Below are 22,358 nucleotides of genomic sequence, written 5' to 3' on the forward strand. Positions count from 1 at the left end.
ATTGCCTTGTTGGCTGCCATATGGAAACTGACTGTGCAAGTGGGATGAGAACCAACTGAAGACTGGATCCGACCCATGCTCCAGTCACATGCAATTAATTGTGTGTAACACTTTGAAGTTCCACAGTTCCCTGGAAGTTCAGGTGGCTTTCAGAAACAAAGATGGTGGCCACTGGGAGCTGGCAAGAGTGTTGCTGCGGCTGTTGTTTTTTAAAAGAGAAGGCAGGACAAGTGTCAGTGACACTTCCATGGTGCTGTCTGAGGTTGCTAGTGCTGGACCACAGTATGGATATTGTAGTAGGGTTGCCATATTTCAAAAAGTGAAAATCTGAACACAAAAATTGTTGAGGGCTTTTTTTGTGTGTGAAATGTTAAATTAAAGTAAGCTGGTCCGCAGCACTTTCAGAACCACTTTGGATCCAGGAGCTTAAATCTAGCCTGTAGCTTCCTATTGGTTCTTTAAACTTCTAGAAGCCCAAGAGGTTCAGCAATCTTCTAGATGGGGAGCTTGTGGCCCTCCAGATGTTACTGGACTCTAATTCCCATAATTCCTGGCCACCTTGGCAAGAACCAATGGGAGACAGCATCCAGCAACAGCTGGAAGGCCACAAACACAAGACAGCACAAGAACTCAACCAAACTCCATTTACTTCACGTTTATTACGCACCAGGGAATTTGACTTCTATGAGGAAATAGCTATGTTTAAATTACATTTAAAGAGTGTGCAGTCTTGTGTGGCTGTTCACACAAATACGGTAGTTGAGCTGTACATTCAAGCTGTGTACACATTACTGGTTTAAAATGCAGCCAGGGCTTTTCCAGCAGGATAAATGGGTTTTTACCATGAGTGTCTCCTTGTTTTAAATTTATTTTTTGTTTTAGTGTTTGTAACTGTTTTAATTACCTTATGTGCAAATTTCCTTGAGATGGTGAATTAGGTTCTTCTTCTTCTTCTTCTTCTTCTTCTTCTTCTTCTTCTTCTTCTTCTTCTTCTTCTTCTTCTTCCAGTTTTTGACATGTAGCCATGTACAATCTGTGTACCTCTTTATATAACAGTTAAGCTGTACAAATCAACAAGTGTACACTCTTTCAAGCAAACACGTCTCCATGTATAGACACAATCTGAACCCGTGTTCAGTGAAACATGGCAACAAGGCCACAGTTAAGCTGGTTTAATCATGAGTCCCTTTCCCCAGGGACCTCTGCAAAGGAGTGTTTCGTGGGGAGATGCCAACAATCTAAACAAATCTCAGGCAGAGATTATCTGTGCCGTCAGCAAACTACAATTCCCAGTAGCTCCTTTGGAGGAACGCCGACTCTGAAATTGGCATAAATAAATGTGTTGTGTGCATAGGGGCCTCATGTCCCATTGCCCTAAGGAAAAGAACCACAACCGCATTTCCCTACTTCTGTCTTCGTTAATTAATTTACAATTGCCACATGATATAATGAGTTCAGTTTCCATGTTGTGGGACAAAACTAGGCTCTGTTTATTTATAACTCCAAGGCTTTTCCGTAACGGAATGAACTTAAATTAGGGAGGAGGAAACCCAGCTAAATTCTCGGATTGCTAATTATAGAACCCTTGCTTTCAATGAGTTTGCAAGTGCTGCAGGAAACAGAGTTTTCTCTAGGTCTAGACAAAAGTCATATATCCACCTGTGTAACTGAAGTCCTTCACAGGCATTCTTAGCTTGTAGTGTGAGCACCTGTTGCTGAGGTGTGTGGGTGTATTATTGTGGTAGCAAGCTCTATCTCCAGTCTGCACATTATTTACTGTAAGATCTAACCAACAACAGTGGTTGGAGAGTGGGAATGGTTGAGGAATGCAATATTTACAAATTCCCATTTGAATTGATCTGATTCACACCTCCAAGATTAACTTGGGTTTTTTTCCTTCTCAAAATTAAGTTATCCACTGTGGGGAACAAGCCCCTGTTGAGATGACCATGTTGTAACTTACTCTGTGTAGACTAAAGGTGTAAATATGTGTAATTTAACCATACAGTTGTACCTTGGATCCCGAATGCCTTGCAAATCGAACGTTTTGGCTCCCTAATGCCACAAACCCAGAAGTGAGTGTTCTGGTTTGTGAACACAAACATCCGATGGGGCTTCTGCGGCCTCTGATTGGCTGCAGGAGCTCCCTACAGCCAATCAGAAGCTGTGCCTTGGTTTCCAAATGGTTTGGAAGTCAAATGGACTTCGGGAACGGATTCCGTTTGACTTCCGAGGCACCACTCTATTTCTAAAGGCACAAGAGTCTCCACCACGTTTAATATTGAGATTCTAAAGTAAGGCTGAATTTCTAAATACACTTCTAGCTAGGGAGTAAAACATGCTCAACTGAGGCCCCCTCTGCACTTAAAGTGGTATCACACCATTTTAAGCAGTCATAACTTCCCCCAAAGAATCCTGGGAACTGTAGTGTGTTACAGGATGCTGAGAGTTGTTAGGAGATGGCTGTTCTCATCACAGAGCTACAGTTCCCAGGAAGAGGGACTGATTTGGGGGTGGTACCTCTGTGAGGGGAATAGAGGTCTGCTAACAGCAGACACGGGTGGCGCTGTGGGTTAAACCACAGAGCCTAGGGCTTGCCGATCAGAAGGTCGGCAGTTCGATTCCCCGCGATGGGGTGAGCTCCCGTTGCTCGGTCCCTGCTCCTGCCAACCTAGCAGTTTGAAAGCACATCAAAGGGCAAGTAGATAAATAGGTACCGCTCCAGTGGGAAGGTAAATGGCATTTCAGTGCACTGCTCTGGTTTGCCAGAAGCGGCTTAGTCATGCTGGCCACATGACCCGGAAGCTGTACGCCGGCTCCCTCGGCCAATAAAGCGAGATGAGCGCTGCAACCCCAGAGTCGGTCACAACTGGACCTAATCGTCAGAGGTCCCTTTACCTTTAATAGCTCTCAACTCCTTAACACACTACAGCTTGAAGGATTATTTCCGGAAAACTGTAACTGTTTAAAGTTCTTTGGAAAGTGCAAATACGCTGAATGCCACTTGACAAATGGCTAAAGCTCACATCCCCTCCTTATATGGGTGTGTGAAACTGTGACCTCGGCCATCTCTTTCCAGTAATAATGTTGAAACATTTGCAGAATTAATCAGCGTGATTAATTCAAGCTGGTTGTTTTTTCTTCTTCCAGATCATGTGTATCTGAAGACAATGAGAAATAGGACAGTGCTTGGTGTAACCAGCTTATTTTTCCCCCCAATCCTCATGCCAGCAGAGGCAGCCAAACGCCACCAAACCCAAAGGGCATCTGGGGGCAACTACCATTGGCACCATGCCATTCCTGGATTTTGCAGCTACTCCACTTCAGTGGAAGAAATGGGGTTTTGCTTTCCAGCAAAAGGGATTCAGATGAAACAGTATGGTCCAAGGTTGAGGAAGCTGTGGCTCTAAGATCATAAGAGGACCAAGCCAGTCATTGTCTCTTAGCCCAACCCTACCTCACAGGGTTGTTGTGAGGAGGAAATTGGGAGGGAGAGGACCATGTATGCCACCTTGAGCATCTTGGAAGGAAGGTGGGCTATAATGGAATCAATCAATAAAAGAAAAAATAATAGAAGTCCCATTATTTTCTGATTCAGTAGTTTCTCCTGCACTCTAGGAAGCTTAGCTGCGAGTTTGGAAACCACCAAGGGGGCGCTTAAGGGTTCGGCACTGTGATACAGCAAATTCCTCAAATGCTTATGAGATGGGTGAAAACACCTCTCTGTTCAGCCCCCGAATTACGTCATGGCTCCCGTTCAGATACCTGCTCTAATCCCAGCCTCATTCCTTGGCCCACCCCGGTGACGTTCCTCTCTGGAATGTGACTTGCAATCCCTGAGGGTTGTTCATAGGCAACTCAGGTGAGAAAAGAAGGTTGGAGGGAAGCCTGCCAGATTCAGCTGTACAGCCTCCTGCATCCTGGTGTCCTCCAGATGGTATTGAGTTCGACTACAATTTCCATTAGTCCCAGCCAACATGGTGATGGGCATTGTAGTACAAACGGCTGTGGAATGCTGGAGGGTCTGGCCCATGCACTTCCAGCAAGGGTGGATAGAATCATAGATAAAGAAGAGCGAACCCAAAACAAAATCAGATGTGCACATGTGGTAGGCTGGTACATCCTGAATAAATCCTAAATTCAGCTCTAATTTAACTCTCTATACAATTTAAAATCCAATAAAAATACATATGTATGTTTCAAAGTCCTCTCGTTTAAACCCTATTAAAACATAAGGTCAGGTCTCCTTCCCCAATACTGCCCACACTTCAGAGTGCAGGAGCATCAATCCTGCTAGGTGCAGTTTCGCCAGCTCATTCCCTGTGGCAAACACAGCTGGTGAGCAGAGGGTTCAATCCTGCTCAGTTTGACTTGCTGGGAACAGAGAAATACAGAGACATACAGTCAAAGTTTGTGTATGAATGCATATATTGAAGAAAATAACATGCAAGGATGGTACAGTATTTGTGTTGGATCCTGGAAGCCAAGACTCAGATTTGGGGCATACACTCTTTGATGAGAGAATTCCAGCAGAGATTTAGAATTACAAAATATGCAGCAAAGAAAAGCGTGAAAATATCTGTAAAACCTTTAAAGTGTGCCCTCCAAGTAAGTTTCTGAAATATCCCCTTTTAAATTCTCCTAGCTTTCCCACTTCCCTAGCACAGAGATAGACCACATGCTTACAAAAACAAAATGGTTTACTTACAAAACCGTTTAAAGGTCAGATTCATGTGCTTTTTCATGCAGCAGTCAGGAAACATGCACAGGCAGTTAAAATGTTGCTTAGTTAATAAAAGGCAAAAGTTTCTAAACTATTGAGATAGGGGGCAGGGAACCCACTAGTTTCAGACTCCATTCTGATCTGAATCAAAAAAGATGGGTTGAGTTTGGAGTGACCGGCTCAGAGTTCCTTAAAAACCACTATGTGCAAACCACTATGGATGTGCTAGATAAGAAATGCACTCTGAAAGGCTGGTGAATTTTTGTGAGGGCTTTAGAAGAAGAAATAATCACAAACTGAGGTGGAAATATGGTGAAGTGAATTTAAGATTTGAAAAAAAGAAAAATGGAGAGAAACCAAAATTGGTGGTAATGCATTCCTAGTCAGGAGTGTGAAACTGCCCCGCTCCCTCTAGCCATCACTTGCAAACCTAGTTCTTTTCAGAGGTCTGACTCTGAGCCACCCAAGAAAGGTCCTGAGGTGAGTCAGCATGACTGGAACCCAAAAGCAGAGCAGAGCACCACAGGAATCTCCTTATTGGGAAGGTGGCATAATTGTCTTGTTTTCAAACTCTTTGCCCATAAAAGAGGCCACCAAGAGCCTGCTTCCTCCTGTTTTCTTCTTAAAGAATTTGATTTAATTGTGCAAACATCTCTGGGTGCAATTTGAGTGAATGGCAGTATGAAAAAGGTTTAAGCATATTCAACAGCAATTTAAAGCCTGTGACTTCCTGCAGAGAATTCTGGGAACTGAAGTTTGCCCCTCACAGAGCTACAGTTTCCAGCACCCTAAACAAACTACAGTTCCCATGATTCTTCAGGGAGGGAGTCATGTGATTTAAATGTGCACTATGCGGGTGGCACTGTGGTCTAAACCACTGAGCCTCTTGGGCTTGCCAATCAGAAGGTTGGCGGTTTGAATCCCCGTGATGGAGTGAGCTCCCGTTGCTCTGTCCCAGCTTCTGCCAACCTAGCAGTTTGAAAGCACACCAGTGCAAGTAGATAAATAGGTGCCGCTGCGGCAGGAAGGTAAACAATGTTTCTGTGCGCTCTGGTTTCCATCACAGTGTTCTGTTGCACCAGAAGTAGATTAGTCGTGCTGGCCACATGACCTGGAAAGCTGTCTGTGGACAAATGCCAACTCCGTCGGCCTGAAAGTGAGATGAGTGCCGCAGCCCATAGTCACCTTTGACTGAACTTAACAATCCAGGGGTCATTTACCTTTACCTTACCTAGATATGCTTTAATTTTGTTGTGTGGATTTATACATTTAAGACAGTGTGGGAAATTAAAATGCATCCATCTGGCACCATTCAGAGGAGCATGGATGCTACTGGGTAGCCTTTGGGGGTGCATTGAAGGTCCCCACAGAAGGAACCCCTTCCAGAGGACCCCCTCTGCTCAAGCCCACAACTGGCCTGTCCAAACAGCCAGCGTTTTACCCAAACAATAAGTAACATTGTGCTCTGTGAGGTAGCAGTTGTGAGTGGCAATGTCCCTTCAACTCATCCCAAAAGTTGGGTTTCTGGTTTAAAACTGAATTCAGATTGTTTGGGTTTCAATGCTGCTCTATGTGGTCAGTATAAGGGAAGGCTTAGTCAGCAGTGATTCAAACAATTATGGGATTAAGAGTGCCCAGGAGAATCCAAGATAAAGGGGAAGAAGTCTGTCTGCTTTTGCCACATGGCCTTCCTCTTTCCCCAGTTGCCTCATAAGCAGCAAGTCTGAAGAACGTCACAACATTCAGTTTAGCGCTTTGTGTAGTTTCCTCTGAAAGTGTATTTCCTCAAATGTGTTTGCATCGAGTAGGTATGGAAGGATCTGTCAATTTCAGTTTCCTCAGTTTCTCATTGTTCCAAACTTAAATTCAGTTCTTCACATTTTGCAATTTTTTTTTTTTTACAAACCCCATGAAAATTCATCACGTTCGTACAAATTTCATCTAAAAGCAATACTTTTTAATATGCAGTTGTGAGTAATGTAGGTTTCCTTGCAAACAATTTCTCCATACATAATGCATGTTTGCATGTCATTTTTCACTCATTTATTCATTTTTATGCATACTTTCCCCTAAATGTGCTTTTGGGGGGGGTAAACATTGGAACATTGGTTGGCTGACGAATTGCATTGCAAAATTCAGAGATGTACACATTTCAGAGGATAGTTGTGTTTTGGTTCGCATAATGCTTCAGAAAGTGAAAATTTGATAGATTCAGATTCATATGTGTACTGGTTCGAAATTCTCCTCCATTCCCAGCATCAAGTAATCTTCACAAGCTTATTTTTAAAACAACAATAACCTTGCTCTTCAAAACTAAAAGCATTTCAAAAGTTGCTAACCATTTAAAGCCAACCATTGAAATTTTAAAACCACCATCGGCCACCATAAAGAGACAATTAAATGATGGAAGGTTAGCCACAGTAAGGGACTATGGAGGAATTCATTTCGGTTTGCCTTTATAGTGGACGCTCTGGATACAAATTAAATTCATTTTGGGGGTCTGTCTGCAACCCGAAACATCCGTAGACAGAGGTGCCGCTTCTGCGCACATGTGCGGTGTGATTGAGCACTTCTTCCCGGTTTGCCACGTTCGTAAACCGAAAGTTACGTATCCAGAGCGGTACATAACTAGAAGGTCCACTGTAAATGCAAAAATTACCTAATTTGCACTTTCTGGAAGAATACTTAAGCCAAAACACAGTCATCCATTGAGATCTACTTTGGAACACCCTGCCTCTTGAGATCAAGCAGCTACCTTCCCTGTATTCTTTTCAGTGCCTGCCTAAAACAGACATGCTTTTTCAAGTAGACCCATCAAATTCAGTGCCAGCACTCATTTCCTTAACAGCTGCCTTCCATTTCAATTTGTAGGCCTGAGGGAACTTCGCCAGGCTGAGTCAGATGCTGTGCTCAGTGTGTGTGGCTCACAATAGACGGTGATTCATGCTATGTCATCAAGATTCCACTTGTGTGTTTGTTCATGTACACCTGAAATCCTACACTCACTTATTGAGAGCAAGTCCTGTTGAACTCAGTGGGGCTGGGGCTTACTTCTGAGTAGGCACTGCAAAGTACAGCAGTACCTTGGAAGCCAAACAGCTTAGTTCCCAAACATTTTGGCTCCCGAACATCGCAAACCCAGAAGTGACTGTTCCTGTTTGTGAACTATTTTTGGAAGCTGAACATCTGGCAGGGCTTCTGTGGCTTCCGATTGGCTGTGCTTTGGTTTTCAATCTTTTTGGAAGTCGAATGGACTTCCGGAACGGATTTCATTCGACTTCCAAGGAACGACTGTACTTGGCTGTACCTTTCAAAAAGTCACGAAAACTATGGGCTGGCTCCAAGGCTAGTCCTATGCAGAGTAGACCCACCAAAATTAGGTCCATTAATTTCAGTGAGTCTGTGCTGAGTAAAACGTAGGCCACAAACAGCATACTTTTAAAGTACTTTGAACATTCAAGTCTTCCCCCAAAGATTTCTGTTGTTTGTTAAAGGTGCAGAGACTTGTTTCGGACACCCCCATTCCCCTACAGTTCCCAGAGTACCCTAGGAAGAGGGATTTATTGTCAAACCACTCTGAGAACTGTAGGTCTGGTAAGGGAATAGGAGTCCCCTAAACAAGTCTTTGCACCTTTAACAAACTACAGCTCCCAGAATTCTTTGGGGGAAGGCCTTGAAAATCCAAAGGGGTATCACAGTGCTCAAGGAATTCTGGACACCATGGTTTGTTATGGGTTGATGGGAATCATAACTCTGTGGGATATGAACTACAGTGCCCAGAATTCCTTGAGGGAAATGTTATGCTTTGAATGTTCTTTAAATGTATTGTGTGTACAAAACCTCAGCTGCAAATTGGCATGTGCTGGAACATCATAAAATGGGGTCGGTGGGACTTAAACGCACTCTTCCCCGATGTAATGCTATTGCATTGCTGTCTATCTTATTGAGTTTTAAATAAATTGTAATATATTGTAAGTTATTTGACACGGGGGGGGGGGACCTACAGATATGGTCCAAAAGGCGCACAGGCAGTTGTGTATATATGGGAGAATTTTTAAAAGCAAGTGGTCCTCACTGACCTGGTGCAAAAAGGTCTTGTCATTCCAAGGCTGCCTCAATAAAACACTATCGCTCCACACACCCTTACCTGGGAGTAAGGCCCACTGAACTCAGTGCGGCTTACTTCTGTAAAGGTAAAGGGACCCCTGACCATTAGGTCCAGTCGTGACCGACTCTGGTTTTGCGGCGCTCATCTTGCTTTATGATTGCGGGTCATGTGGCCAGCATGACTAAGCCGCTTCTGGAGAACCAGAGCAGCACATGGAAACACCGTTTACCTTCCCTCTGGAGCGGTACCTATTTATCTACTTGCACTTTGAAGTGCTTTTGAACTGCTAGGTTGGCAGGAGCAGGGACCGAGCAACGGGAGCTCACCCCGTCGCAGGGATTCAAACCACCAACCTTCTAATTGGCAAGTCCTAGGCTCTTTGGTTTAACCCACAGCACCACCTGCGTCCCATCGGTTTTCTTCTAAGTAAACAGTTATTTACTAGATGTAAGTCAGCAGCTCCAGATGACCCAGCTCGGCTAGGCGCTGGGGCGGATTTCACCTTGCAGAGCCAAGCCAACATTGCTGATGGGCCCTCCGCCCCTTGGCAACATCCAAAGGCGCTGATCCTCTGGGCCCAGCACTGGCGGCAGCAACAAGCAGCTCTGGCTCACCCAGCCCTACCCATTACCACCCCATCACTGCATTTACCTGACCTGGAGGTTCTGGATCACGGGCTCTGCTGGTCAAAATGGGAGGCTCAGCAATTGCCCTCTCCCTCCGGAAACAAACCAGCACTGTTCTAAGATAGATAGATACGGTCAAAGACCAGCTCACATAACACAACACAACACAATAAAAACAGAGTTCATAAAGATAAAAGATACAATTGGAGCAGATTACAGCAATAGCTCATGAGTTAAAATTTACACACACACACACACAACCGTCCAACTGAGATTTGGGCTACCATAAAAAAATTGACCCTGAGGCGCCCCAAAGGGAAACTTCAGCATTTCCCTAGTAAGCTATTTTATACTAGAGGATGATCTGTGCCTACAAATCTGGGCGCAGAATCTGGCTACCAGCCAGGTCGTCTTATGATCTTTGCCTAAGAGGAGAGAATTAAGTTTCACTACTCTAAGAAAACACATGTGGCAAAAAAGGGGGGAGCATTAGCCCTGGTGGGCTGCCCTCTACTACTTGTGACTGGCCAAGAGGATACCCCATCAATCAGGATTTCCCCCTTCACTTCTCACCTCCCTCTGTGGACCCCTAGGCTTGTGCTGTGGCCCCCTGTTTGCACGATTTTCACCTGGGGCCCCCTTGGAATATCCGGGGGGGGGCTGGGGGTCAGGAATTTGTTTTAAATGCTACACCAGTTTGCCACCCGGGGCTCCTTAGGGGCAGAAGGATGGCGTCTCCGAGATGACCTTCCCCAACTCTAAAACCATATAAAAGGCAAGATCATGGGCCAACCAAGAATCTGCCCCCCACCCTGCCCCATTCCTGCTTTTTATTTAATCTCCCTCCCTCCCTCCAAGGACTGCAAGGAGTCAGTGGAGATGAGGCTTGCTTCCTCTTCATTCTGGTTTCACATTCTCCGGGGCTCTGTGCTGACGATGAGAGTGCATTTCAGGGAAGAGCCTTGAAACCTTCAGGACATACCCAGCACACAAAAGAAAACTGTCACCACTTTCCCCCCGTTCCCCCCCTTCTCCTCTTCCTGCATCAGTCACATCATCGACTGCGTCACCCTCTGAAGTTCTGCATAGCAGAAATGATAAAAGTTCCTTTCCAATTGATTTCAGGGGTGGGGCCAGAGGGGGAAAAGAGTTTTCTTTTTCTTTTTTTTGAAGGAATAAGCAGAGAGAGAGAGAGAAAGAGGGAGAGAGGTTGGCAGAACATTCTTCCTGCACAGAACAGAGGAACCAGCCAGGGACAGCAAGCTAGATCTGTGAATTAGAAAGAAATAATAACTTCTCTTCCAAACCACATCCATGGAATTATTTTGGTTCAGCTTCTCCTTGTCTTTGATGGTAGTTTACGGTAAGTATTGTGTATGTGTGTGTGTGTGTGTCATGTAGATTATCTTCTGCCTAATGGCTGTCTGCTATATCACATGAGTGTGTTTTTCTCCAGAATGGTGGTTATGTCCTTTTTAGAATTCTCGGTTGTTGTTTTTCCAGTAGTGGAGAGGAGCAAAGTTCAGTGGTGATCAGAATGTGTAACTTTTGGGGGAAGGGAGGGCGTTCAGTTCTCAAACTTCCTAGATTTTTATTTTTGGTATCATTACAAGAAAATGTGGGTCTGGTGTGCAGACCAGAGGTGTAAAGCAGAGGAGAAGTGGTGTGCTGACTGGCAGGCAGATCACCCAGGGCAAAAAGGCGAGAGAGAAGTGGTTAGAGCATTTGCCCGGCATGCAACTGTCAAAGTTTCATTGTAAGCATTCCCCACCCCCAAACATGGTATATTTATAATGAAATTATGGTTTCCTGCAGTTTAACTACAAACACAGATATCTTTGACTACTTGTTAAGATCCCCCTGAAATTCACTTAAAGGTAAAAGGTAAAGGTACCCCTGCCCGTACGGGCCAGTCTTGACAGACTCTGGGGTTGTGCGCCCATCTCACTTAAGAGGCCAGGGGCCAGCGCTGTCCGGAGACACTTCCGGGTCACGTGGCCAGCGTGACATCGCTGCTCTGGCGAGCCAGAGCCGCACACGGAAACGCCGTTTACCTTCCCGCTGGTAAGCGGTCCCTATTTATCTACTTGCACCCGGAGGTGCTTTCGAACTGCTAGGTTGGCAGGCGCTGGGACCGAGCAGCGGGAGCGCACCCCGCCGCAGGGATTCGAACCGCCGACCTTTCGATCGGCAAGCCCTAGGCGCTGAGGCTTTAACCCACAGCGCCACCTGCGTCCCTGAAATTCACTTAGTAGCATACATACTGAAAAGTATTTTAAAAGCTGCCGAACCATCATTTCTCTTGCATGGATTAAATATTGGTCTCAACCTCATCTCATGTCCCAGGGTTTGATCCCTGGCCTCTCAAAGGTAGAGATGGAAGAGTGGAAGAGGATCTTGGAGACCCACTGCCAGGCAGCATAGACAATACTAAGTTGACACAAAGGTCTGGTGCTCCTAATTCTGGGTGGAGAGTAAAGTGCAATGGTTGGAGCAAACAAACCAAAAGGAGAACAAGGTGTTTTATTCTTAATAGGAGATAGAGAGAGAATCTCATCTTAGGGGGAAACTATGAGGATCTGGGTGTTTGCTGTTGAGAGCACATAATATAATAATAATAATTTATTATTTATACCCCGCCCATCTGGCTGGGCTTCCCCAGCCACTCTGGGCGGCTTCCAAAAGAATATTAAAATACTGTGATACATCAAACATTAAAAGCTTCCCTAAACATGTGAATACAACCTTAGTCCAGCAATATGGGGAGGGCCACAGGCTTCCTAGCCTTGCAGTAAATCAACTGTCCAATTGCTTCTAGAGCTGTCACATGAAAGTAAAAATAGTCATAATTTTAAACCGGAGAAATCCTTTGTCTGCCAAAGCCTGGTCACCTGACCTCATTTCTTCACACCTGACAGATGTGTAATATATTTACATCCTGTTGAGCTGGACATTTCCAAGCAGAAGGAAGGAAATGCCCAGCCAGGCAGGAACATAACCTTAAAAGGCATGATGAGTGATGCCAGGGGGCTAAGGATTTCCCCATCCCCAGCAGTACTTGTGTCCTCACACAACCTTTGTGACAAAACCCTGGCTCAGCAGAGCCTCCAACCCTGGAAGGATGGAGCCCCAAAGACTTGACCCCTTCCCTCCCCATCTCGCTGTCCCTCATCCTCTCATCTGTCAGCTATGCCACACAGGCAAGATCCCAGCAAGGCCAACTTCACCCTGAAGAGCGCTCAATTTCAAGGTCCACATGTTCTGAGGAAACCCCTACCACCACACGTGAAAGAACGCAGGAGGAAGTTGTGGGGCTCTGTGTGTGAGACCCTCAATATGCCATGCTGTCGCGCACCATAGCCATGGGCCAACACCTGCATGTTCACCTGGAATAGGAAGGGGCTCCACGCATTTCAAGGACCGCCTCTCCCCATACAAAACGGCTTGGAGCCCACACATGCCATCTGAGGGCCTTCTCTGTGTGATGGAAGTCAGGTGGGTGACAACATGAGAACTGGCCTTTTCAGTGGTGGCCCCCCACTTGTGGAATGTTCTCCCCAGGGAGGCTCTCCTGGCTCCATCTTTACACATCTTTAGGTGCTGGGCAGATTGTCAGCATTTCTCCTGCAAAATGGGCATTTTTGTGGCCACTACAGCAGTTCCCTAGCCCCCAGATTCGAAAAGGTCAAGGACACACACACACACCCCAATTTGCATTATGCTGAACCTGGTTTGCTAATGGCTTCCCTTCCCTTCTCTCAGTTGCCGGCCTTGAATGCTACGCTTGTGATGGCGACAGCGACTGCCAGGAAACGGAGATCTGCGAAGAGTACCAAGAGCAATGCAGCACCACCATAATGACTATACTGGCCCGTGAGTATTTTTGAAGGAGGAGGCTGTGGGGATTGGAAAGGGAGGACAAGGCAGATGAGAAGGAGCTGGAGAGCAGAGGTGAGGAACCTCAGCTTAGGCAGAATGGGTGTCAAAGGCAGCCCTCGAGGACAAACTCCCTCGTTCCACCTCTTGAATCATGCCCTTCATCAGCCCAGCGTTGCACCCTCCTCAAAGGTTTTTGCTTGGCTTGAACTCTGACAATGCTTCATGCTTGGCTGGCTGGAGGAGCAGGGTGTAGAACAGGCATAAGCAAACTCAGCCCTCCAAATGTTTTCAGACTACAGCTCCAGTGGTCAGGGATGATGGGAGTCCCAAAACATCTGGAGGGCCGAGTTTGCTTATGCCTGGTGTAGAAACTAGCCAGCCAAACAAAGGTAACTCCACCCACTTTGGTTGCTCTTGCCTCTGGCCCCGCCCACCAGTGTCATGCGGTGCCTGGAAAGTTGCCCAGAAAGGAAACTCTTGCCTCGGAAGGGAAAAGACACCCAAACCCTGAGATAGAGGTTTTTAGAAGGATGTGAAAAAGGAGAACTCTCTTCTCCTCATGATACCAGAACTGGGAGATCACCCAATAAAAGGAGAAGAAACTTACTTTATTGTTTCCTTTTCGAGATATATTGTTCTTTTTTGTATTGGTGCGGGTCTGCTTGTAATGTTTCTGTGTGTTTGTGTTGCAAGTGAATAAAATGGGGTTTGGTCAGGTGTGGGGGAAGGGCTGGTGGCCAAAGGGCAAAGGGGTGGGGTGGGGGTTGGCTATCAGAGCGAGAAGCTCTGGTAGCTCTCAGTATTTATATCTTCTGTGTGTGTGCTTTGCAAATTTTATGGATACATTTACTGAAACATTTTTGTGTGGAAAGCAATAAAGCAACGGCACCTTAGGTTTCCAGTCAACCCCAATGGGGTTTGCTGGAATCTGTCAAACAGAGGCGTAGACAGACCTACAGAAAAAGACATGCAATATTTGAAAGACGGTGGAACATTGCAGGTGTGGAAACATATGCATGTCTTAACACACCCAAGTGAGCCCTGGGAAGGAAGCAGCAACACACTCTTTCGCTAGTCTATAGCATGTTGCGTGTGGACAGTGGCGGTGACAAGCACCTATTGGCAAGTGCTTGTGACGCCACCCGCACTCCGGACCCCGGAGAAGCTTTGCACCAACTTTTAAAATGTCGATAAATTTTATTTCAACGAAGGATGACTATGTACAAACTTATATATGCCACAGTCTGTGACAACCAAATAGAACCACAAGGGGAAGACCTAAAGTGAGAGCTAATCTGGTTTGCATATCTGTAAGTTGTGAAACAGGGACATGGGTGGCATGGTGGGTTAAACCACAGAGCCTAGGACTTGTCGATCAGAAGGTCGGTGGTTTGAATCCCCACGACGGGGTGAGCTCCCGTTGCTTGGTCCCTGCTCCTGCCAACCTAGCAGTTCAAAAGCACATCAAAGTGCAAGTAGATAAATAGATACCATTCCGGCGGGAAGGTAAACGGCGTTTCTGTGCGCAGCTCTGGTTCACCAGAAGCGGCTTAGTCATGCTGGCCACATGACTCGGAAGCTGTATGCCAGCTCCCTCAGCTAGTAAAGCGAGATGAGCACCGCAACCCCAGAGTTGGCCACGACTGGACCTAATGGTTAGGGGTCCCTTTACCTTTACTTAAATTGTGAAACAGGATTTATGCCGTGAGTGCTAAGTCTGCACTTAGGAATGTTGCCTTCTAAAAAAGAAAAGAAAAAAGAATGGTGCCTTCATTTTTACTTTCTCTCTCTCTCTTTCCTTGCAGGATCTAAGATCTCCAGTTACATCCTGAAGGGTTGTGACGTGGGTGGGAAGCCAAACAGCTCCATCTCCCACCTCTCTGGCAACCAGGTCGTGTTCTTGGCGGAGGAGCACTGCGGGACTGACCTCTGCAACCGGGGGGTGCTAAACGGTCAGTCCATGTGAGCAGAGAGGGTTCGCTCTGCAGGCTGTGCTGCACATTAAATTGGAACCCCGTGAACAGAACTCCCGGGATAATTTTGTTTTCCCAAAAGCAGCTGCGAGGGTGGGTTTGGAACAGGGGGAGGGGCAGTAAGCCTTTGCCCCAACATCTGTTTTGATGTGAAAGCAGCCTCACCCCTGGAGCTGAGCTGAATCACCCCCATGCCAAATGACTCCTCTATCACAGGGGTGGGGAAGCTGCAAACCCCACCATCCCATGCTGGCTGGGGCTCCAGAGTCCAACAGCTTCCCAAGGGTATCAGGCTGTGAAAGGCTGGTCCCAAGCCCAAAGGAAGCCTTTTTCTTCTATCCGTTCACATGCATGCATTTGAACCACTAAACCTCATGCAATTAGATCTGCTAATTTCTGTAACCGGGTCACAGTTTCAGTCCTGGTGTTTCCCTCTCCGCATTAAATTTTATTTATTAAACGTCAAGTTGGCATTGCCCGGCTGGCATCCTTCTGTCTCAAGAGACAATGGAGGACAATGAAGTTAAATGGCTGGAGAGTTACAGCACCTGCTGTGGCTGCAGAGACTGATACAGGAGAGACATGTTTGGTTGCAGCTGGGGCAGAGGGAGGTGTCCAGTTGTGCTGCTGCAGATGTACTTTGGCATTTCTTATCTCTGAGTTCCTCCCAGTGGTCATTCTTCCTCTGGTCACTGCTATGGATACATATTATTTATTTACTTATTGCCTGCCCTTTACCGGAAAGTCCCAGGGTAGGTTCCTACAGCAGAACAAATTGAAAACAGTTTAAAGTTAAAAGTAACAAAAAACATAAATAAAGTGCGGGGGTGGATAGAAAGAAGAATACAGTGGTACCTTGGGTTAAGTACTTAATTCGTTCTGGAGGTCCATTCTTAACCTGAAACTGTTCTTAACTTGAAGCACCACTTTAGCTAGTGGGGCCTCCCACGATTTCTGTTCTCATCCTGAAGCAAAATTCTTAACCTGAAGCACTATTTCTGGGTTAGCAGAGCCTGTAACCTGAAGCGTATGTAACCTGAAGCGTATGTAACCCGAGGTACCACTGTACACCTATATAGGCTTTTCCTTCTACTCGTATTATTTTGTTTAATAGAAAAAGTGAACGCAAATTAAAAAAAAAAAAATTACATCCTGACAAAATAAAAGATTGCATGACTGTGTAGGCTTGGTCTCCTTAAATCCATGTGCCTATATAAAATTGTTTGATCCCAGCCAGATGGGAGATTCCTGAAAATATATCTGAATGCTTTGTGACTGTGATTCAGCCCTGATTTTTCTCTCTGCTTCTCTTGCTTTCCTCAAACTGCAGTCGTGGATATGCTCACTGCTCGGGGTCGCCCACGAAATCCCTTGCATTGCTATTCCTGCAGCTCAGCCGACCAGACCTGCTACAACTCCAGCCATATGCAGATGCGCTGTGCGCGGCCAGAGGAGAAGTGCATAGACATCACGTCCTTCACTGCGACAGAAGGTAAGCTCCTGTAGCCTTTGGTTTGATCGGGTTCTTCCTAAAAGAGGTTGTTGTAATGAAATTTGCACCAGCTCCTCCTAGAGACAAAAGACCACAATCACAGCCACTGTTTTCTCCCAACTGGCAGAGTTTCCAGGGGACGAACAGCGCATCAAGGGCTGTGGCTCGCTTACCCACTGCCAGGAGCCTCTGGGCTTCCACAACCAGAACAGTTTCCATCTGATCAAATGCTGCGATTCCAGCCAGTGCAATGATGACACGCAAGGTAAGGTTTGGGATTCCAGGAGCACCAACTGGGTCTGCAAACAAATGTTTCTGTGTGTTTTCCCAACTCCTGATGGCATTGCTCTTGCTCAGGGGGGAAGACAGAGGACCCAGCTATACAGCTGCAAATAAAACATTTTAAGTGTGTTGCAAAGTGCATTATACAAATGTGACCCTAGATGGCGATGGTGAGCTATGGCAAATTTAGTATATTTTCAAAACATTTTTTAAAAGGCATTTTCACAACTTTTTTTATGTGTCAAGATTCCACCATAGTTCTATGTGACACTATAAATTGTAGCAAGTCAATTCACTCCCCCAAACCCTCACAGTTTTCTATTTTCTTTTTCCAACCCTAACCATAGTTTCTTTGACCACCCTACCCCAGCTACAAAGACATGGTGTAGGAACAGCTGGAAAAGAAACCAAACTTTGGGAAAACAAGTTTGGGGGAAATAACCCATGGTTACCTCAAAATTTGTTCAACAAACCATGGCTTAAGCCAGTCATGAACTGTTTTTCCAGTTGGCTGCTGGGCTGGCGCCCGCAATTTCTATCTTTTAATACCCATGATGCCCTAGGATAGTGCTACACTGTGCCATTGCATCCTTTTAATAATGCCTTCCATTTTTTTTTTTAAAAGGACCCAAATTTAAAGCCATAAATATGTGGCCTTGGTACAGACAGCCTAGGATGAACTTTATGGTACTGAGAGTATTCACTTATTCTGCCTACAGACTACAAGGATACCCCACCCCACCCAAATGGGGTCACGTGTTTCAGTTGTGAGGGGAATTCCACCCATGGTTGTTCCCCAGATGACATCACTAAGGTGCAGTGCCGGGGTGTGATGAACCAATGCCTAGAGGCCTCAGGGATACATGGTGAGTATCATTTACTCATTCCTTCTCACTCCCTCCACATGGAGTTTAATGTGACCAGGTTAATCCCAACAGAAAGAGGCACAGAGCAGAGGTTTTCAACCCCTTTGAGTCCATGGCTCCCTTGACCAAGTACCTTCTTTCTGCGGCACTCCTGTGGGGCTCAGGAGCCAAGTTATGTCACCCCTTGCCTGCAGAGCTGGCAGCCTCTCACCCTTTTTTGAAAACACCCTCCCTTGTGGAGTCTTCCCCCATCTCTTCTCCCCTCTCCTTGGGAGTCCTCTGGCCAGCTGCTGCTGCCACTCCTCGTCTCTGAGCTGCCCTCCCTTCTCTCCTCACAGAGCCCCACAGGGGCCTGGGAAGCACCCCCTCGCCAGCCCCAGAGGTACTATTTGCCTGGGGAACTTGTAGCCAGGGCTGCTGCAAAAAACAACTATGCAAGACTTTGGGAGGCAGAGACACAAGAGAGTATCAGAGGAGGGAGGGAAGGAAAGGAAAGAAAGAGAGACAGAGACCAGTGTTGACTGCAGCACCCCTGACCATCATTCAAGACACCCCAGGGTACCACAGAACACTAGTTGTAAACCACTGGCATAGGACAATTATGTGTTCTTTGAAGGGGTGGGAACAATAACATCCATTTAGGTGAATGCACATCATTTCAATGCTTTCAAAACTGGCAGGGGGAGGCAGACAGTCTGCCAGAAGGATAGGGAAGGGGTAGGTCATGCTGCTGAGTCGGGACCATATCCAGCAAGACATAGTAGAGCCATAATCATTCCCCACTCCCCTTGGACAATCCTACTGTTCAGGATTGGAAGGCTATCAAGCGCATAGCACATTACCTGAAAGGTACTATGCACTACAGACTGAGATTCACTAGTCAGAAGTCTGGAGGTCTTGAGATTTTTGCCAATGCAAGTTTTGAAAGTGACACCACAGATGGTACAAGCACTTCCGGGGTGTGCTACATGTACAACCAGTGTCTGTTTGACTGGCTGGCTGTGCAAGAAGCAGACAACAGTGAGCCTAAGTTCTTGTGAAGCTGAACTCAATGCACTGTCATATTCACTTATGGATTGTGAATGGTTGTTGCAAGTGTTTTAGGACGTCGGGGTTAATGTGAAATGTCCTATATAGGTTTATCAAGACAACAGGTCCTGTTTGACTTTGCTACATCGTGCAAGGGAGTGTATCCAGAAAGGACTCATTCAGGTGTCCTACATGCCAGGAAACAAAATTCCTGCTGAGATACTCTGTAGCTCACATCTAAGGCCTGCCAAGCAGATTTCAGACTTCCACTAGGAAAGTCTAAGAAAAGTTTCACCTGCTCAATGTCTCAATTCCTTCCAGTAGCACCTTAAAGACCAACTAAGTCAGTTCTTGGTATGAGCTTTTGTGTGCATGCACACTTCTTCAGATACACAGAATCTCTTGAACACCTGTCCCTTTGGACAGGTGTTCATGGAACAGGGGGGCTTGCACACATGCACAAGGTGGAAATCCTCCACAACATAAACTTACCTTTTGGTATAGCAGCAAAGTGTTCCAAGTAGTCAGCAGGAGTCAGATGATGAGATACAGGCAGGAGAGGACTTCCAAAAAGGCTTCCAGTCAGAGTCTATCTATTTCATTTTTTCCCAATCTTAAATTCAGGTCCCCACATTCCACACCAGTTTGAGAGGGTTGTTTGTTTGTTTTTGGTAAAGTCCTCATGAGAAGCCACCAGCATTTTAGCATGGATTTGTCTTTATATACATGCTTTTAATGCGTTTTTGCCTGAAGTACACATTTTGGCAAAGCATATTTCCCCTAATAAAATCTTAGAATTGTGGAGTTGGAAGGGACTCCAAGGGTCAACTAGTCCAACACTCTGCAATACTGGAATTGCAACTAAAACATCCATGACAGATGGCCATCTAACTTCTGCTTAAAAACCCAAAGGAAGGAGAGTCCACAGCCTTTCGAGGGAGAACATTCCACTGTCACACAGCTCTTACCATTAAAAGGATATCCCTGTTTTTAGTTGGAATCTCTTTTCTTGTAGCTTGAAGCCATTGCTTCAAGTTCCACCCTCTGAAGCAGGAGAAAACTAGCTTGTTCCCTCTTCCATGTGACAGCCCTTGAGATATTTAAAGAGGGCTATCATATCTCCTCCCAGTCTGCTCTTTTCCAGGTTAAACATACTCCTTCAACCATTCCTTATAATGCATGCTTGCATGTTCTTTTCACTAATATATGCATTTGTATGTACATGCATTTTTGTACCCATTGGAGAACTGCATCACAACATTTGGAGAAGTGTGCATTCCAGAAGATGGCTGCGTTTTGGTTCTCAGATTGTTTCAGAAAGTGTCATTTAAAGGAGAACTGAAACCATCTGTCACTAACCACTGCTCATTTCCACATTCAGGTTCTACTGGGCAAATCTCTGCCATCAAGGGTTGTGCTTCGCCATCCTGGTGTGACAGTCCTTACACGTCCGTCTACAAGAACCTGGGTGCTATTTACAGCCGCTGCTGCACTGGTGACCTCTGCAACAACTGGATTGTCGACGGGACGCTGAAACCATCCCCTAGGAGCCAAGCCAGCCACCGAGTCTCAGCCCAACACACTTTGCTTTCAATGGGTCTTTTGATCCTTCTGACCTTTCTCCTCTCCTCAGAGAGCTCCTGATCTCCACGGCTAAGATCAGGGCATATTCAGGCCAGGATGTTCCAGGGTTTTCTCCCCGTCTTCCAATATTCGAATGCAGCTGTGAAGAAAACATGTGACATAAGAATGAACCACCTCTGAGCATACACAGAGTGCCTTTCCCCACACCACTGAGGAACTACTGCCCACTCCTATAACACATTGGAGATTAAGATGCAGACCTTCCAGGTTGAAGTTCTAAGCAAGCACAAGCTCCATGACCTTCTCTTTTGAAAGTTGCTGCAAATGGGAGAAGGGGAGAGTCATCTTTTATTTGGCTGCTGCTTGAGGGTTTACCACAAGCCTCTGGTTGGCCACTGTGAGAACAGGATGCTGGCCTCAATGGGGCCATCTTCTTACATTCTGATGTCTGGGTAATAAGTCTCACTGAACAAAAGTAAGGCTTGCTTCTGAGTACTGGAGTAGGCAGTAAGTTACTTGTTGAGAAAGGAGTGGAGTGGAGAATAGCGGCTCCGGAAGAGCAAGACATAGGACTCCTTGGTTCTCTTCTCTGCTCTCTGTGTTGCAAATTAAGGCAGAGGAGCTGGACACCTCTCCTAACTGGGGAAATCCTGGTGGCCATTACTTTTTTTTCATTTATGAAAACAGATATATGCAAAACAGAAACGTCCCGCCTTATTATTTATTCTTTTTGCACTGCTGTGGAGGACTGTTGGACTCTTTCAAGAAACAAGGATTTGTCCCATTGGCTGTTTAAGATCTGGAAGGCACTTTTGGGAATTGCTCCTCCAACACAAGACTGTTCAGAAAACCAGAAGTTCCATCAGACATGGGAAATTGTGCAAGGCACCATCTAGACGCAACTCCGGTTTGGACTTCCTGAAGTTTGTTAACCACAGGATGTGGTCACTGCCCTTTATTTTATTATCCTTATATATGCGTGCGTTTGAACATTATTTATCTTAATAAACTATTTTTATATTATTTAAAGTAAGAACTCGTGTGTCAGCCGCTTTAAATGCAGGGCTGGGGAACTCTGGAGATTGTTCGACTCCGACATCCATCAGCCTCTGCCAGCCTGGCCAACCATCAGGGATAATGGGATCTGTAGTCCAACAACCTTGCCAAGTTCCCAAGTCCCTCATCCATAAAGCAATTGACCCTACACAGAACAGTTTCTGCTCTCATCCATGATATACATTTATAGTACTATAACAGTTGCGGCTTCCTGCGAAGAATCGTGGGAACCGTATTTTGTTGAGGGTGCTGGGAATTGTAGCTCTGTGAGGGGTCCGTTAACATGATAGCCATGTTCAAATATATAAAAGGATGTCACATAGAGGAGGGAGAAAGGTTGTTTTCTGCTGCTCCAGAGAAGCGGACACGGAGCAATGGATCCAAACTACAAGAAAGAAGATTCCACCTAAACATTAGGAAGAACTTCCTGACAGTAAGAGCTGTTCGACAGTGGAATTTGCTGCCAAGGAGTGTGGTGGAGTCTCCTTCTTTGGAGGTCTTTAAGCAGAGGCTTGACAACCATATGTCAGGAGTGCTCTGATGGTGTTTCCTGCTTGGCAGGGGGTTGGACTCGATGGCCCTTGTGGTCTCTTCCAACTCTATGATTCTATGATTCTATAAACAATTCTCAGCACCCATAACAAAATGAAGTTCTCAGTATTTATTTTTTCTTGGGGGGCGGAATCCATGGATGTTAAAGGAGTATTAGTGTGTTTAAAATGTGTAGTGTATGTGTGACC

General features: G+C 45.8%; 2 protein-coding genes across 2 annotated transcripts in view; one reads left to right on the forward strand and one right to left on the reverse strand.

Annotated features, from left to right (window-relative positions):
• LOC310851730 (phospholipase A2 inhibitor 25 kDa subunit-like) overlaps positions 1 to 22,358 on the reverse strand; it is a 1,159,037-nt gene that overhangs the window by 350,727 nt on the left and 785,952 nt on the right. The window lies entirely within an intron of this gene.
• Positions 10,498 to 21,598, forward strand: PLAUR (plasminogen activator, urokinase receptor). Its single transcript, XM_083754165.1, has 7 exons — positions 10,498 to 10,820; positions 13,220 to 13,330; positions 15,142 to 15,288; positions 16,640 to 16,801; positions 16,929 to 17,066; positions 17,803 to 17,949; positions 20,360 to 21,598. The coding sequence occupies exons 1-7, from the start codon at positions 10,772 to 10,774 to the stop codon at positions 20,620 to 20,622; spliced, it is 1,017 nt and encodes a 338-aa protein (XP_083610291.1). The 5' UTR covers positions 10,498 to 10,771; the 3' UTR covers positions 20,623 to 21,598.

Source organism: Podarcis gaigeae (genome assembly GCF_964106915.1).
Source record: "Podarcis gaigeae genome assembly, chromosome: 8".
Classification (NCBI taxonomy): Eukaryota; Metazoa; Chordata; class Lepidosauria; order Squamata; family Lacertidae; genus Podarcis; species Podarcis gaigeae.

Coding starts and splice junctions, on each gene's coding strand:
- PLAUR (XM_083754165.1), top strand. CDS start 10,772: ATGGAATTATTTTGGTTCAGCTTCTCCTTGTCTTTGATGGTAGTTTAC. Junction 15,289..16,639: donor CAACCGGGGGGTGCTAAACG/GTCAGTCCATGT, acceptor CTCAAACTGCAG/TCGTGGATATGCTCACTGCT. Junction 16,802..16,928: donor GTCCTTCACTGCGACAGAAG/GTAAGCTCCTGT, acceptor CCCAACTGGCAG/AGTTTCCAGGGGACGAACAG.